The sequence below is a fragment of the Protopterus annectens genome, chromosome 8.part1, assembly GCF_019279795.1.
Source record: "Protopterus annectens isolate FY-2018-M chromosome 8.part1, PAN1.0, whole genome shotgun sequence".
NCBI classification, from domain to species: Eukaryota; Metazoa; Chordata; order Ceratodontiformes; family Protopteridae; genus Protopterus; species Protopterus annectens.
Genome location: NC_056742.1, coordinates 250313248 through 250331805, shown reverse-complemented (window position 1 = coordinate 250331805; position 18558 = coordinate 250313248). Strand labels below are relative to the sequence as shown.

At 37.2% G+C, this 18558-nt stretch overlaps 1 protein-coding gene across 1 annotated transcript in view; it reads left to right on the top strand.

The window, feature by feature from the left end:
- Window positions 1-18558, top strand: part of SPG7 (SPG7 matrix AAA peptidase subunit, paraplegin) — an 898665-nt gene that overhangs the window by 328827 nt on the left and 551280 nt on the right. Inside the window, exon 5 of the mRNA XM_044081590.1 lies at window positions 15404-15506. Within this exon, the coding sequence (XP_043937525.1) occupies window positions 15404-15506 (103 nt within the window). The remainder of the gene's footprint in view (window positions 1-15403; window positions 15507-18558) is intronic.

Genomic DNA, 18558 nt, shown 5'->3' with positions numbered 1-18558 from the left:
TTTGCCAGGGCTAAAGCAGCAAAATCAACCAAGACCGTGCCTGCTAAAACCCCCTCTCACAGGCCTAGCTCTAGTACTCAAATGCTTAGTCTTGCAGAGGATCTCATTTCTTTGATCAGGGGATCCCAGGCTCACCCTGACAGGGCCTCTCACCCCCCTCCAGAGAAGAGGCCTAGAGCAGAGCCCCTGAGCCAGTTTCTACAGATTACTCCTCTGATGATTCAGAAAATACAAACCCTCCAGAAGGCCCTTATTCTCCATATGAGGACTCTGATGCAGAAGACTCCATTCCTTCTGCCTCTCCTCCTGAGGAATTTTCTTTTGGGGAAACCTTGCATGCTATGAGGGAACAATTTCAATGGCAGGGCCAGGATTTTTCAGACTCTAGGAAAAGGCTTAGGACTTTTTTGCATTTGCCACAGCATAGACCTTTAGCCATTCCTCCAGTACTTACAGTTGTGGATGATGCATTTAATGATGCTTGTACTGCTCCTGATTCACTTCCTCCGGCCCCTGCTAAGCCCGACAGATACTACAGGGTTCCGGACACACATAATCACTTGTATAAGGCTCCTTTTGCAGATCCTGAAACTATTTCACAGGGCCCCAAGGCTGTAGCAGCTACCTCTGCCAAAAACCCACTCCCCTCTGAAAGGGAATCTAGGGCCTTAGAGAGATGGGGTAAAAAAGTTTATACTTCTGCTACTCTTTCGGCTAGGGCCTTAAATTGTCAATTCCACATGATTCAGTATCAGGAATTTATGTTAGACCAGTTATCTAAAAAACTGTCCTCGCCTGAACCTTTAGACCGAAAGTCTCTTCAGGAAATGGTACATAACATTCAGCAGGTCAGTAATCATTCCTTAAAATGCGGCTATGATGCACTGGAGGCTTCCTTTAGATCAGCTATGACTGGTACAGTGATCAGAAGGCATGCATGGTTAAAAGAGCAGTCCTTACCAGACCATGTAAAATCAAAGCTCCTAGATGCTCCCATGGATAAACACAATTTGTTTGGCTCCCCTGCACAGCAAGTGCTGAAGAAGGTGGAAGAGAAAGCAAAATCTGTCCAGACAGTCAAGGATTTCTTACAGGTCCAGCCTCCAAGGTTTAGAAGGAACTGGCCTTCCAAGAATTGGTCCTTTCCAGACACCACCAGAGCACAGAGAGGCAGGAATAGGCCCAAGAGGCAGAGGTCAATCCAGAGGTGCCTACAGGGGACGCCAGTGGCAGCCTAACAACCAGCGAGTACTGCCACAGATCCAGCCACTACCACTTCCACAGGACAATCACAGTGACTTGGCTCTGAAGCCGCCTACCAGGGAACAACTAGAAGCACCCTTAGGCGGAAAGCTAGCCTTATTTTCAGTAAACTGGCATTACATTACAGGAGACAAATGGATTTTACAGACAATAGACAAAGGTTACAGGTTTCACTTCCATACTCTACCAAGGAAGAGAGGAATGCCAAACCTACCTCCAAATCAAAAGACAAACGCTCTAGAACAAATAGACAACTTAATAAGGATGAGAGCTATAGAAAAGATACCGTCTATGGAACAAGGGCAAGGATTTTACTCCAGACTTTTCCTGGTGCCAAGAAAGGAAAACCAATGGAGACCTATTCTCGACCTGTCCGCTCTGAACACATCTCATTGTCCCAAAATTCAAAATGCTGACCCTACAGCAGCTTCTTCCCATGCTGGGCAAGGAGTCTTGGCTGGTAACTCTAGATCTCAAGGAGGCATACCTGCACCTCCCCATAAGACCAAATTGCAGAAGACACCTCAGATTTCTTGCAGGATCAGAGCATTATCAATTCTCAGCATTGCCTTTTGGCTTATCTACTGCGCCCAGAGTATTCACGAAATGCCTGGCATCAGTAATTGCTCATTGCAGGCTTCAGGGAATTCAAATTTACCCTTACCTGGACGACTGCCTGTTACAAGCGGACAACAAAAACAAATTAACAAAAGATTTGAAAAAGGTCATTCATCTACTGCAAGCCTTGGGATACACAGTCAATATAAAAAAGTCAAGGCTGATACCATCCCAAAGGATAACTTTCTTGGGTGCAGAACTGGACACATCAAATCAAATGGCATCCCTCACAGCAGAAAAGCAGAAGCACCTTCCACTCTATTTCATGGCATTAACAATGCAGAACCAGCTTACAGCAAGGAAAGTCCTGCAAGCCCTGGGTTACATGGCATCCTGCATAATATTGATCCCAAATGCCAGACTGCATATGAGGAAGTTGCAATGGTACCTAAGGAATTTATGGTCTCAGCACAAGCACAGCCTAGAAACCCAAATTCCAATAATTCCATGCCTGAAGCAAGAATTCCGATGGTGGGCTCAGGCCTGTCAATTGAACAAAGGACTGCCCTTCCACAGTCCTCAACCAAGCCAGACTATCACCACAGACGCCTCAGACCTCGGTTGGGGGGCACACATGCTGGACAAGTGCATACAAGGCTTATGGACTCAAGACCAGCTGAACCTACACATAAATCAAAAAGAGATGCTGGCAGTAAAACTGGCAATTCAGGCATTCAGACCATTTCTTCAACAGGGTCAATTGCTGATAAGGACGGACAACACCACAGTGATGTGGTATATCAACAAACAGGGAGGCACACATTCATATCCTCTATGCCGGATGGCAATGGACCTCTGGAATGTGGCCCTAAGCCTCAACATTCAGCTCAAGGCAATATTTGTGCCAGGAAAAGAAAATATACTAGCAGACATCTTAAGCAGAACTACCACGGATGCCCACGAATGGATGCTGCATCCAGACATCTTCAAATCCATTACAAGGAAATGGGGACTACCAGAAATAGACTTATTCGCATCCCCACACAACCACCAATTGAAAAATTCTGCACAAGGACATACCACCCACTTGCTTGGAAGGTGGACTCCCTATCTTTCAGTTGGGAAAACCTGACAGCATATGCATTCCCACCTCTTCCTTTGATGCACAAGGTGCTATTGAAGATCAAAGAAGACCACCCAAGGATCATCCTGATAGCTCCAGACTGGCCGAGGCAGCATTGGTACCCATTACTGAGGAGTATGTCTCGGGAACACGCATGGCCTCTACCCCTAGTTCCTTTACTGCTGACACAGAACAGCTTCAAAACCCTGCATCCGAACTTGAAAACACTGCAGCTAGCTGCTTGGAACATTGCATAAGACAAAATAACCCAGATTTATCTCAAAGGGTTAAAGACATTATCTTGGAGGCTCGCAGACACTCAACAAGGAAAACTTACTCAGCAAAATGGAAAAGATATCTCATTTGGAGTGCAGCAAAAGGAGAAAATGTATCACTGGTAAACATAGCTAACATCCTGGAATACTTAGCAGAGCTTTTCCACAATGGCCTGTCCTACTCTTCCATTAAGATTCATGCGTCAGCTATTTCAGCAGAATACAACATGGATCCTCCAGTCTTCTCTCATCCTCTACTCAGGCAGTTTCTGAGAGGAATTAAAAATGTAAAGCCACCAAGGAAGCCACCATTGCCTACATGGGACTTGAACTTTGTGCTAGAAAAGTTGACACCCCCCTTTTGAACCAGCAGCAACAGCAGAATTACAGTACTTATCATGGAAAACTGCTTTCCTGCTTGCAATCACTTCAGCAAGAAGGGTTTCTGAATTACAGGCATTAATGGCAGTACAACCCTTCCTTATCTTCCATCAGGATAGAGTGTCCATGAGAACTAATCCTACCTTTATGCCAAAGGTGGTCTCCAGGGTATCTTTAAACCAAGCAATCCACCTACCTACATTCTTCCCCAACCCACAGAACAGGGGAGAAAGACTACTACATACCTTGGATGTGCATAGGCAATTGCGCTACTACCTGGACAGAACCAAGAACAATAGAAAAACTGACCAGCTTCTGGTAGCATATGCCACAGGAATGGAAGGAAAAGCAATTTCAAAACAGACAATCTCAAAATGGATAGGAAATTGCATTAGATTTTGTTATTCTTATCATGGAAAGGCAACTCCAGAAAACATCAGACCTCACTCCACAAGGGCTACAGCCACTACTACAGCTTTTTTACGAGGAGTGGCTACCAAAGACATTTTAGAGGCTGCTACTTGGAGCTCCGTGCATACATTTGCCAAGCATTATAATCTACCCTTATACTCCAGATCCCGAGCAGGTTTTGCCACTGCTGTTTTGCAAGGGATCTTGACTACACCATAATCTTGTTAGTGCCTCCTCCCCTAGTTTGGCTATGGTATTCTACCCATTTGTTAGGACTGCAGATGCATCCTTGAAGGACATAGTACAGTTTTGTACCTGCCATAAATGTAGATGTCAGAGAGGTATGCATCTGCAGTCAGGATTACCCACCCTCCTTCCCCTCTGTGGTACTCCTAGGGTATTTGCCCATCTTGTAGCTAGCTGGGAGAATCTATTATGGTGTATTTGTTTGTATATATGTATATACATGTTTATTTCTATTTGCTCTCTGTTGTTTGGAAACATTTGCATTTATCCAAATTTAGCCTTCCTAGAGGGCACCTGGCATCTGGGGCAAGAAACACTGAGGAAAATGGCGTCGGCTGATGCCTTTATACCCGCTGAACTGCAGCTATGACGTCGGGTGAAGTGCGACATCAGCCGAGGCCAGACCCAGACTTTGGAATCCGGCCGACCGAAGAGCTGCCTGAGGCCAGGACAACCCATTTGTTAGGACTGCAGATGCATACCTCTCGGACATCTACAATTATGGTAGGTACAAAACTGTACTTTTTGATCCCTTTTAGGAACCAATTTTCCTTTTTTTTTCCCCCAAAAATTTTTAAGTTTTAAAATTTAAATAAAAATAAAAAAAAATTACATTTAACAAAATATCACAAGCAACCATTAATATGACATTATCATTTTGACAGTTTGCAATTCTTTACTACATACAGTTTTAGCTAAACAAGTTCAGTAAAAGAGAATATTCTTACCCTACATAATTTTACCAAAAGTTGTATTTTATCATTTTAATCCGTGCAAGTCTGGTCTTCCATTGTAAAAAAAAATGTATATATATATTCCAGTTGTTAATTTAATCAATATATTTTAGTGTTTTTTTATTAACAAGTAACATTTTTTGTTTTGTATAATATAAAAGATTTTCGAAACTAGTTATTCATTGAATTATATGCTCAAATGAAGAATCATTGTCACCAAAAAGCTGATTTTTGGAGGCATATCTCCCACCTTTGGAAAACCCCTTAATCATTGTATTTGATCTAATAAAATTAGCAAAAGATTCTGTTGTAAAAGCAAATAGCAAGAGACAAAGGACACTATTGCTTTGTACCTTTTTAATATTGTAAAGGAGTTAGATAAAAAATCTATTTTAATAAAAATCTATTTTAATAAAAATCTATTTTAATAAAATATAATGAATTATACAATTTTATTAAATCTGTAAATTCTAAAGAAATATATTTAAACACTTAACAGAATCAAAAGCTTTAACCACGTCTAAACTTATAATTGAAAGCTTTCTTAATTTTGTTTACAATATCTATTAATAAAAAATGTCTTATGAGATTATCTTGTACTCTTCTATTTAAAAGAAACCAGTTTGATCATCTACAGTTAAACCAGGCAACATATGATTTAATCTTTTTGCAAAAATAAACCTAAAAATTGTATATTCAATATTTAGGAGAGAATTAAATGGGGTGATAGGAGGAGGAACATAGTTTATTATCTTTGTCTTGCTATAAAATAAGTGAAATCAAAGAATCTCCAAGAATATTTGACCTACTTCTAACTCCCTCAAAGCTTTTAAAAAGATTGTTACTGTATTATCTGGAATTAATTTATATAATTCAGGAATTATACCATCCAACCGTGGGCTATATTGATCTTAAAATTCTTAATTTGCTCTCTTATTTCTTTAAAAGAAAATGGCTTATTTATTTTAATAATCTGCTGTTTAGTTAACTTATGTTTTATATTCTCCTTCAAAAAAATTAATTAAAATGCTATTATCTAAAGTCAACTTATTAATTCATAATGCCTTCTAAAACATTCTAATATATCTTTTAAATTTATTGCTTTTTAAACCTTATTCTCAACTTTTTCAATCTCTTTAATGTGATTTATATTTAACTTTTTTTGATCTAATATCTAACCCATGTAAATTTTGGGGGTTAATAGGATCATAGGAGGTTACTAGGCTGTTGGCCCTGAGTCCCTTATAAGCCTAGCCAAGAGTGTAGCCCATGTTTAGACAAATCAGCACCCGATGCCCCTGTCCAGCAGGGACATGGGTGGAATCCCAGGGGTATACTTTCTGTTTCCCATCCAGTTATCCAGGTTGCACTTAAAAAGGGGGTAAAGAGGTACTCTGCTTGATGTGGAGAGGAAGTCTATCCCATAGATGAGAGAGCTTCTGGGACACAAATATGTCCTGCCAACAAGTCTTGTTGATGTCACTGACAAGGTAGAGGCCAGGTATGTGGGTTACTTGAGTGGAACTTGACTTGCAATATGCAGCAATCCCATCAAGGTGGGGTCGTGAACGCCTTGTATGCCAGACAGAGGTCACCTCTGAGGAGTCTTTATCAAACCAAGTAAAAGCCCATCTGTGTATGGTAGATGTTTGAGGCCCTGGATTCTCCTGATGAGGAACCTCCGTAGTCTCTCTAGCTGCTGCATATGCTTTGCGAGGTACATGCCAAAAGGGGCATTGTACTCAATAATGGGCCTTATAAGAGAAGAATACAGCGATGTTATGACCTCCTTGTCCCTGGATGAGATACCCTTACTTATGAGGTGGGCCATGTAGAAGGCTTTCCATACAATGGAAGCAACATGGTGGTCAAAAATCAAGTTGCTATCAACCTGGGTGCCCAAATCCCTCACGACTGATTGAGTGGTTAGGACGTTAGTAATGGGATAATTTGTGGGGACGCCACTCTCCCCAAAGTGGATGATGCATTTTTTGGTATTCAGCTTGAGGCCATGTTTCTGGCACCAGTTATTTATCTGAGTGAAACCCTCTTGGAGGATGTTCACATCACTAGGGGAATTGATGACAGCACCCAACTTGCAGTCATCTGCAAACTTGGTCAGCCATAGCCCCACTGGTTTTGGCCTGCAACTCAGAAAAGTATATCCCAAATAACAGAGGCCCCAAGACCAAACCCTGGGGTACGCCACTTGTTACAAGTGGCTTCTCCTATTTTCACTATGTGGGTTCTGTCACTAAGCCAGTTTGCTACCCATGTGGTAACATATGGATTGATGCCTAGTTGAGAGTGTGGGGAATAGTGTCAAAGGCTTTGGCCAGGTCTAGGGTAGACTGTGTGCATCATCTTCCCCTCATCCATGGCTTTGGTGACTGTCTCAAAGAAGTCGACCATATTTAACAGACATGATCTCCCCTTGACAAAGCCAAACTGTGTGGGATCAAGTCTTTGGAGGTTGCTAATGTCCTTGTCATTGAGGTCCATGATAATCCATTCCATGGCCTTGTAGATCAGGCCAGCTAGGCTGATGGGTCTGTAATTTCCCAGATCGGTGTACACTCCACCATTGTGTAAAGGGATGACAGTGGCTGTCCTCCTTTCAGCTGAGATGAAGCCAGTACTTAGGCTTTGGTTGAATGGGGTGCCTAGTGGTGCTGCAAGTTCCTACCTGATTTCACATAGGATGCAGCCTGGGATGTTATCAGTTCCCATGGAGGCTGTATATTTTTTGCCTTTCAGAGTGAAGTGATGACCTGTTCTGTAGATATAACGGGAAGGAGGCAGGTACTGGGGATGTTCTGAATTACTGATGGGGGGGGGGCCCAGGGGTAACGTTTTTGTGAATCTGTCAGCCATCAAGTTTGCTAAATCTACAGCATTTGTATGTGTCTTGTCCTTGACCACCAGTTCTGAACAGATCTGGGTGCTTCCTTTGAAGTTGTGGACATATGTGAAGAAGACTTATGATTGTCTCTAGTAGATATGGCCAATTTTGCTTTGGATGATTTCACTAGTGCTCTTAGTTGCTCCTTCAGGCTAAGGAGACATTGCTTCTAATTGGGCACCTGCTCCTTCTTGATCTTGGGCAGCAATTTTTTTTTCCTTTTGTTTTTTTTTCCTGGAATGGGATTATTTTTTCACAATTTATTTATTGAAGTCTTATGATGTAATATTTTTCCAAGTATTTCTGAGTTGAGTCTTTCATTTCTTTATTTGTTGTTTTATCCTTGGATTTTAAATTTAAATTTATCAATATTTGATTGTAAAAAGACAGCTCCTTATCCAAGTCTTTCCTTTTATGTAGACACCAACTCTTAATTCTGCCATATAAATAGGCTTTTAGTGAATGCCACATAATAGCATCTGTCACTTCATCATTATTATTAATCTCCATAAAAAATAATTAATTCAAAAACATTTCTTAAATCCTTTACTTTTAACTGTATAAGCAGGAATTCTGTGATAAAAATCTATATCAGTAGATTTCAAAATGATGTTAAACATAATAGGAATATGGTCAAATAAAAGACAAGAAGTTATTGGCACTGCATTAATTTTAGAATATAGTCCATTGGAAGTAAATATTGAATACCAAATCTAAATGAATAGTGTGTATAGTTAAGAGATTTTTGGCAGTTTTAGATCTTGTATATCTCACAAATTCATTGAATTTATGAAATGGTCCAACTGGTTAGCAGCTGCAGATATTCTAGGCTTTATATCACTGGTGCTATCTTGTCCTGATAAAATGCACTTAAAATCACCAGCCAATAAAATTTCCCCTTTTGAATGTAAAGTAATGATATCTAGATATTTTAGCCACCCTAGAACCAATTCCACGAATCCAATAAACATTAATAAATGTAATTACCACCAAACACAGCATACCATTGTTGTCTGAATAAGTCTTAACAGCTTTGGCCATAACTGATGACTTCTTCCAAAGTATGAGTGGCTCTCCTTTTTGAACTAAAATGTGAGCTCACTAAAATTGAATAATCTTTAAATTGCAATCTGTGTGAATCCTTAGACAGCAAATGTGTTTCCTGTAAAAAGATAATGTGAGCTTTATTTACTTTTAAATGTTTGATTAAGCTACTCTATCTGTAGGATTATTAAGACCATTAACATTTAATGAAATGCATTTGTAAAATGACATCTTTAAGGGTACTCAAATTTAGAAAAAAAATGAAATTATAAATTAAATTCCAGTACTTGGATCTAATTTTTAAGTTTTTGTTATGGACAAATTTAATAAACTAATTGTTATAAAAATATTTATACTTCCTAACATGGAATAAAATATTCCTGGTTTGATGAAGTTCTCATACAAACCACTCTCTTCTATCTCCAAAACACTAACTGATCACAAATCTATCGGTACTACTTCTTAATATAAAGTTAATATCAGTAAATAATAGAAGGTAAATACCCATTTGTATATATTCCACATTATACTAAAGCCTAACTCTGACATAATAAACTTTTATTTAGATTTTAAAACAATATACCAATTTGTATTCATTAAATTATATATAAATCCAGTAAGTATGAAAATAGTAGCATTCATTATAATACTTCACACTTAGCAGAACCTACATGTAGCATAACATTCATGAATACTAGCAAATCTGTTATAACATTTAACACAATACTTATTAATAAATACAAGACTTACAATGTGTTAAAACTAATATATAAATAAGCTAAGTATTCAACCTATTAGTCATTTCAATTATGCTAAGTTTATGCTATGAGTAATAACCTAGAACATTTAATTTTTTCATCATAACATTTACCATACCATTAAAATATCACATCCCTTCCTTATTTTATTATTGCTTATATTTTAATCATATTAAATTATATTAAAACTTAATCTTGGTACTTAATAAAACAATATTACATCTCTCCATATCCCTATAGCTTACCATTAATATTCAATGAATTAGTACAGGAGGTGTCTTATTATACAAAAGAAGTTACCAACTTATCAAACTAACTATATAACTTTAAACAGTCAAAACTTCCCTAAATAAATTATTTAAGCAAACTTTTATATAAAAACGTGTGTGTGTGTGTGTATGTGTATATATATATATATATGGTGAACACCGACACCACCACACCGAACACATATAACCACACATAACCCACACACAATATAAAGCGACAAAATTCCTCACGAAAACACATAAACCAACAACACATACCCCATACACATAACAAGTCAACAAATAAAACAATACACAAACCACACACCCACAAAAACAAACACACACCCATTCCACACACAACACACACATACAAAGCAAACTAACCCTAACCACTTTATCACACTGGTCCCTACCTTTTAGCTTACTTACCCTTCACCCTTATTGCCTTAATCCCTTCCTAACCCCCTTCCCAGCCACACCCACGGCTTAACTCCCTAACCTCTCCTCTTACCTTAACCCCTTTCCCTAACCCCTAACTCTAACTCCCCTACCCCACACTTACCCCCACTAACCCACCACCCTAACCCACCCTCCCTATCCTCGCCCACACCCTCCACACCACACCTTTCGCACCCCTAACCCCAGTCACACTACCGTCACACCACCTTTCCCCATGTCGGCATCCTCGGCGTTGGGTACTGCGCGTTGTCGTTCGTCGGTCTTTCTGTATTTGCTGATGTTCTGCCACTCGCATTAAGCGTCGGTCTTCTTCACCTTTGATCTTTCTGGAGCTCGTTTTCGATCGACCGGTCTTCTGCGGTCCGCGAAGTCAGGTAGAACCATATATATATGTATATGTATATGTATATATATATGTATGTATATGTATATATATGTATGTATATGTATATATATGTATGTATATGTATATATATGTATGTATATGTATATATATGTATATATATATATATATATATATATATATATATATATATATATATATATATATATATATATATATATGTATGTATGTATGTATGTATGTATATGTATATATATATATATATATATATATATATATATATATATATATATATATATATATATATATAGTTACCTATTAAAACATCTACACTTCATAACATCTGAACTCAAAACATCAAGACCATAACATCTAAACTTCAGAATATCTAAAACTCATAACATCGAATCTCAAAACATTGAAAACTACAAAGCAACTATAACATCCCACAGAGTTTTTACTATGTTTATGCAGGTGGGCTGCACCCCCCACACCCATATACCAACTCCATGGTCGCACTACAGTGGGGGGAAAAGTTTAATGGGGGTGCAGGGGGGCTTGCCCCCCTGCATAAACAGTGTGTAAGATATTAGTTTTAATTGCTTTGTAGTTTTCAATGTTTTGAAATTCGATGTTATGAGTTTTAGATGTTTTGAAGTTTAGATGTTATGGTCTTGATGTTTTGAGTTTAGATGTTATGAAGAGTAGATGTTTTGATAGGTACCATATATACATGTATGTATATATGTATGTATGTGTATGTGTATATGTATATATATATATATATATATATATATATATATATATATATATATATATATATATATATATATATATGGGTCTGCTTCATTTCACTGAAAACACTCTTCACTGAAACTCATTTAGTTGAAAACTCATTTCACTGAAGATTAGTTGCCTGAGCACAATTCACTGAAAGCTCACTTCACTAAAAACTCATTTGACTGAAACTCATTTCGTTGAAAGGTTTATGCCTTGTTCCCCACTGTAGTGCAATCCTGGAGTTAGTATATATAGTATGGGGTGTGTGCCCCCCCCACATAGTTTGGTTATATATTATCTTCTGGAAAGAGTTATTCATTCAACTTGTAATTATCCATGTCTATGATTCCATTGTTTAAAATAGGTGGGGGCTGTGCCCCCCCCCTTATGTAATTGTTACGGAGAAAGAGGATTTTTTTTTGTTTTCTGAGTTGTCTAGTAGAACAGATTTAATTCTGCATCAATTTGAAATTCTGCCAGGCAGAAGGTGAATCTCTAGCCATATAGGGTACCAGAATCCCAAAGAAGAGCAATAAGTTAAGAGCTGAAAGGATGCTTAAACTGGGAGTTATTGAGGAGTCCCAAAATAAATGGAACAGTTTGATTGTAATTTCATAGTTTCTGTTAAGGTGTGTAAAAGTCAGACCATCATAACACAGACTACAAGGCCATAGAGGAATTGTTCTGGTCCCCAAGATGGACATTTTCAAAAGATTTTGTAGTAATTTCAGAGACTGAAGAAATATGCAGGTTTGACACTTAATTCTGAGAGTGAAAGAACTTAGAGGGGCTAGGGAAGGCAAGGTTTTTGACCACCCTAGATCTCACCAAGAGGTACTCGCCAATTCCCATTACCTCTGAAGCCAAATAAAAGCTAGCATTCTTAACCACTGAATGTCTTTTTTTCTTTGCACTGTCTTACTGTTTGGTCTTCTTGAGAGCTCCTGTCACTTTTCAAAGGTTAATGGATACATTGCTGAACATCCTGATGATGCATTTTATTCAAAAGACTGGGAGTGTCATTTATCCAAAGTACAAGCTCAAGTGGAGTCTTTAAGATGTTTAGGCCTTGCTGTTAATACTGACAAAAGTAAGCTTTTATGCAGACGTCAGATACCTTGGATATGTGATTGGGAAAGGGTAATTAAATCCCAAACTGACCAAATAGAAGCTGTTATAAACGGGTTGATACTCTGTACCAAACATCCAGTGAAAGCATTTTGTAAGGTTAGCAGGCTATCGTAGAAAGTTTTTACCTAACTTGGCTGCTATAGCCTGTCCTTTTACAGACCTTAACTTACTACATCCGAGTGATGCCTCTAGGTGCATTTGCAGTTAACTCCTACTGACAACTCTACGCGTCAAATATTGCTTGTCCATATTTGCATAAGTAATTCCAAAACTATTCTATCTGCAAGGTTTTAAAAGATTTCATCTTAAAGCTTACACAATAGCAAATTCAACTACATTGATATTTGACAGCTGTGTAGTGCAGGTAATTGGATATTATCTGTTTTTGTGATATTAATTTATATACATATAATTTCCACATTTTTCTAAATATCTCTATTTATTTGCATTTGTTTACTGGAGTAGTCTACTGGGCCGTAAAGAGCCCATTTTCAGTGGAGGCCCGGGGAGAAAAGCTCCATGAATAGAACGCACATATATACAGAGTAAAATATAATGCAGTGAGTACAGTTTGAGTATGTATAACAAAGTAGCATATTTAACAATTGGATACATTACAGGTGCAATAATTTGATAAAAATAGATATTTCTGACTGTAGGAACAGTGAGGAATTACACCTGATATATTAATACACAGTAAATGTTAAACATTAATGTTGGTAATCAGTAGTAGATGTTAGGATTTGAGAGCAGAAGACCAGGTGCAATTTTAGATAGAAGATAAGTAGCCTCTCTGGTTTTGAAAGTGGCAGGATTTTGAGCAGTCCTATTAGTCAGTGTAAGGTATTCCATGTTTTAGCTACTGAGCAGGAGTATAAAAATTGGTCCGCTTGCACATTAGGTTTTTTTGTATTCTAAAAAGGTGCCGATTCTCAGATCTGTGTTGTCTACTTGGATTATATAAACTGAATATTGGGCTAAGAGCACGGCAGTCAGATGGTTTAAAGATTATTTTGTGTGCAGTGGTTAGTTGCAGGTAGGAGAGGTAGTGAGGAAGTTCAAGCCAGAATCAACAACCAAGTAACACACACACAACTCTGCTAGATGAATAAAATGCTGCTGTGACAGTATGTGTATAACTTGAGTGGGTGCCAAGATATTGTAAGTTGTTTTCAAAGTAGTACAAATGTAATAGTTACTGTCTTTATTGTGACTTACAAAATTAATTGTAAGACCTAGAGTCTAAAGAATACTACCACTATAAAATGTCTTTTGCTGAAGAGTTTGACATGTATACTTTCATAATCCCTGTGGTTCCACAGATATGAATGAATGTTTGAAATGTGAGGACATAATTTGATTCTGTTAAAAGGCTTAGGCTCCACCCATTGGAAGTTACAGTATAAACTTCCTGAGCTCCACTGGAGTTTTAAATAAGGCAAGACCCCTATCCAAGTTAGGTGGACCGTAGTAGCAGATGGGGCTTTTAACCTGCTGAAAAATATTTTTGATAGTAGCTAATATTACTTGCCCTTGACTTCAGTAAGACTTTTGACATTTCCACATATGCATCTTAAGTATATCTAGGAACTGTCTCGGGAAATAGGTGTGTGTATATATGTATGTGTGTGTGTGTCTATAGATATATATATATATATATATATATATATATATATATATATATATATATATATATGTGTGTGTATATATAAATATATATATGTATGTATATATATATATATATATATATATATATATATATATGTGTGTGTGTGGGTATGTATATATATATATTTGTGTGTGTGTATATAGATATATATATATATATATATAGATATATATATATATACACAGACACACATGTGGGTGTGTGTATATGTGTGTGTGTGTGTGTGTGTGTGTGTGTGTATGTATATATATATATATATATATATATATATATATATATATATATATATATATAAAAATATGTAATGTATGTGTCATATATTTATATATATGTCTAAATATTGAGAGAGACATAAAATACATATACATAACTCTTTGCTGTGTACCTGTGTTATGAGGTTGTGTGAAAATTAACAAAATGATAACTAGTGCCCATTAGAGATGAAAGCAGTATGTTAACTCACATAATTTTTTTGTTTAATTATGGTGGTGTTTGTAAGTCATTGCTTTCTATTTATAGATACACACACATTTGTTTGCATATATATATATATATATATATATATATATATATATATATATATATATATAATTTGTTTATTGACATTTGTTGACCGGAAAAGTCCAGTGGGTCAGAGACCCATTTTTAGTGGAGGTTCGGGGAAAAAAGCTCCACAGACATTGTAATGTTCCACACAAAATACAGAATTAAAACAGAGATATACATACAGTACATAGGATAGGTAAATTGGTACAAAGTGAATTTAGAACATTTAAATATTATTACACTGTAATGATACAGAGTAAAATACTATTTTTTAATTAAATAATGTAATCATAAATATAAATACAATATTGTAAGTTGGAAAATTAGTAATATAAAGAGGAAGAAGTTAATGCAGTAGAAGTTTTAGATGTAGGATTTTATACTCTCTCACACACACACACACACACACACACACACACACACACACACACACACACACACACACACACACACACACACACACACTTAAATACATGTAAACAAAATGTTAAGCATATTTGTGTGTAACTGTTTGCTGTTTGTATTTCAGTGCCCTGTATGCATTGGGGATGGCAGCAGTAGGAGTTGGCATCCTGTGGTACATTTTTCGCTTGGCTGGGATGGCTGGAAGAGATGGCGGGTTCAGTGCTTTTGTAAGTAAATATTTTACCATAGGATGTAGAATAATTATTTGCTTCTGCCCTTCAGAAATTAGGTATGAACATTTGCCAGTTGCTGCTGCTGTTTACTACCTTTGGTATTTTTACTTTTAATTAATGGCATTTGTTTATGTAGATGTTCAACTGTATGTTTTTTATATCACATCATATATTTCTGACATATGATGTTTAATGATTGATAGAGAGTTTTTTAATCATCTTTTCTCTGGCTGTTATAGTTCCCCCCTTGAATAGGCAGGACTAGCAATGCATCTTTTCAGTTAAAGAAATCTCCAAAGATAAATGGCTGCAGAAAGTCCATACATATATTTTTTTTCTTATTTGTATCTTTATAACTTTCTAGTGGTGTCATCCTCTGAATTGACACTGTAACATCACTGATTCTACTCCAGTGCCATAGGAGGAGTCTACTTGAGTTGCACTTTGGCCATTCTTGTATGTGACCTTATGGCTTTGTCTCTTGCTGGCCACCATCAAGCCATTTACCAGACATAAGTCTAGAATGGTCTCATCTTTACATAATATTGAGTAGTGGCGGTTTCCTGGTATCACAAAGACATGCATTTTGTGTTGGGATATTATGGAGGGACATCAGTGCTTCTGCTTCACTAGGTGACTGAGGGGCAGAGTGGCATATTGGTATTTGCATAATAATGGTGGGACTTTGTTTAGAGTTATGTGATGTATTTTTCTGTACTGCGAGTTATACTTCGTGTTATTACTTTTAAGGAACTCGGCATACTAATCACAGTTTAGCTTCACACAGGTTATTTCTGTTTGTACCAGAGAAGAAAGATTGTGTAACAGATGCCTTCCTTCGGGCATTTTGCTGTCTGAGCTGTTCTTCAGAACTCAGAGCTCTTCGAATAGTGCTGTAATCATTGTATGCATATTTTGTAGTGGAAGCTTTTTGTTTAAGTAAAGGATTTAATTTATCAGACTGTCTGTAAGAAATGCAGATAATGTATAATAAATCTGCTTTTAAAAAAGGAGATTCTCTTTGCCTTATGATACACTGCATAGGAAAGTCTGCAATCTTTCTATAAAAGATAGTTGAACCAGATCTTCAGGTCTGCTTGTATTCTTTTAAGTTGACTGGTACAGAATTATTCCCAGTTTTACTTTTGCATCCTCATAGCTTATACTTTTAGTGAACATACTGTTTCTTACAGAAAACAATCTTGTTTTTCCACTAATCATTTATCACTGTTCGCTTATAACCTACAGTCTTATCACACTTCATTGCAGTTTTCCTGACCTCCACTGCAGCCACCCTGTTATAGTGTAGCACTGTTAGGCATGTCTGCCCTCTTCAAAAATCTTTTGGTCTTGAGGTTGCTATGCTTTCTACTGAGTTGCTGAGAAAATTGAAAGTTTAGCTTGTGCATTTTTTTTTCCATTTTAAGCCCCCTGCACAATGTACAAAGCAGCTTTGTTAGAGAGGTGAGTACCTCCCAGTATAATGGACTGTTGGTTTTGTTCCACATCCTTACTTGTTGTACTTGTCACAGCTTTACAGTTTGGCTTGAGATCCCTCAGACACACTCATCCTTCCCTTTCTCTCTGGGAATGGCAAATAATCTGTGGATGTTGGGTCCTCTTTGCTAACTCACTTTTTTTTTTTTTTTTTTTTTTTTTTTTTGTGGTGGAAGCGGACATGTGCCTTAATTTGTTCTGATTAACAGTCATCTGACCAAGGTTGGCATTCTTTATTGTTGTGCAGAGTGCAGTTTACTACTCAAACCAGTGATGAAAGTTGTCCACGACTTTTTTATTTATTTTTTATTTTTTTTTACATTTGGTAACCAGGAAAGTCCAACTGGGTAAAAGATTACTTGTTTTCACTGGAGTCCTAGGAGGAAAAGATCCACAACATTTTTAAAGATGTAAGCAAATTCTTGAAAAAAACAGAGACATTGAAAAGTAAAATACTGGTACCAAAATTTATATAAATATTAATATAGTTTGAAAATACAAAGTACCATATAACAGTAGAGCAGAGAAACCAAGTGATTATTTTGGATAGACAAGGAAAAAACAGATGATATAGTTGAAGGTTTACTAAATGAAAGGCTTGGATGGTGGGAAAACAGGAGGGGATGTAAGTCGGGTCAAGAGTAAGTACTGTAACATGTGAATAGGAATGAATACTAAGATGGTATGGAGCATGAGCTGATCCAAGAGTTGGATAGATGTTCTTTTAATTGAGATTTGAAGGTATAGTAGTGAAGTATCAGTCTGAATGATTCTGGAATACTATTCCAGGTCTTGGGAACACAGTGTGAATACAGACTAACGCCACTCAACCTTTGAGGTTTATAAATAGATAGGAGATGCTTGTGAGAAGAATGTAAGTCACGAGATGCAAGATTTATTTATTGCATTTGTTAACCAGGAAAGTCTACTGGACCTAGGTAGCCCATTTTCAGTAGATGTCCGGGGAGAAAAGCTCCACATAACATTAATAGTACATACAAGAAAAAGCACAATATACAATGTGTATACAGTCTCAGTGCATGGAAATAAATATTAAACACTGATACAAGTTATTTACAAACATTACACATCAACATTGTGTACAATTTGATCATTGAGGATGGTGTTAGTCAGGTAGGGTAGCAGTTTTGATTGTTTGGAGTTTTGTAGGCATAAGCAGTTGAATTCAGCAAGTCAGAGAGAGCTCCTAAGTAGTGATATTGTAGAGGGATATAGTAGTTGAGCAGGTATTAGGCGGTACTATTTTGGCGCAAGTACATTGCCAGAGAGAAGAGAGGTGTGATCTGAGAGACTTCTTAGAGAGCAGGATTACTGATTGTTCTGATAGAATGTGGGAGGGCATTCCATAGTTTTGAGACAGAAAAAGAGTACAGCATTTGACCAGCTGCAAGGTTAGGTTTTTCAACTTTCAGCATCACTGTGTTTTTGGATCTTAGTGGCTTGTTAGGGTGGTATGTAGTCAATAAGGAGGAGAAGGGGGGAAGTTGAAGGCTTGTATACGAGTTTATGTGCAGTGGTTAATTGTGAA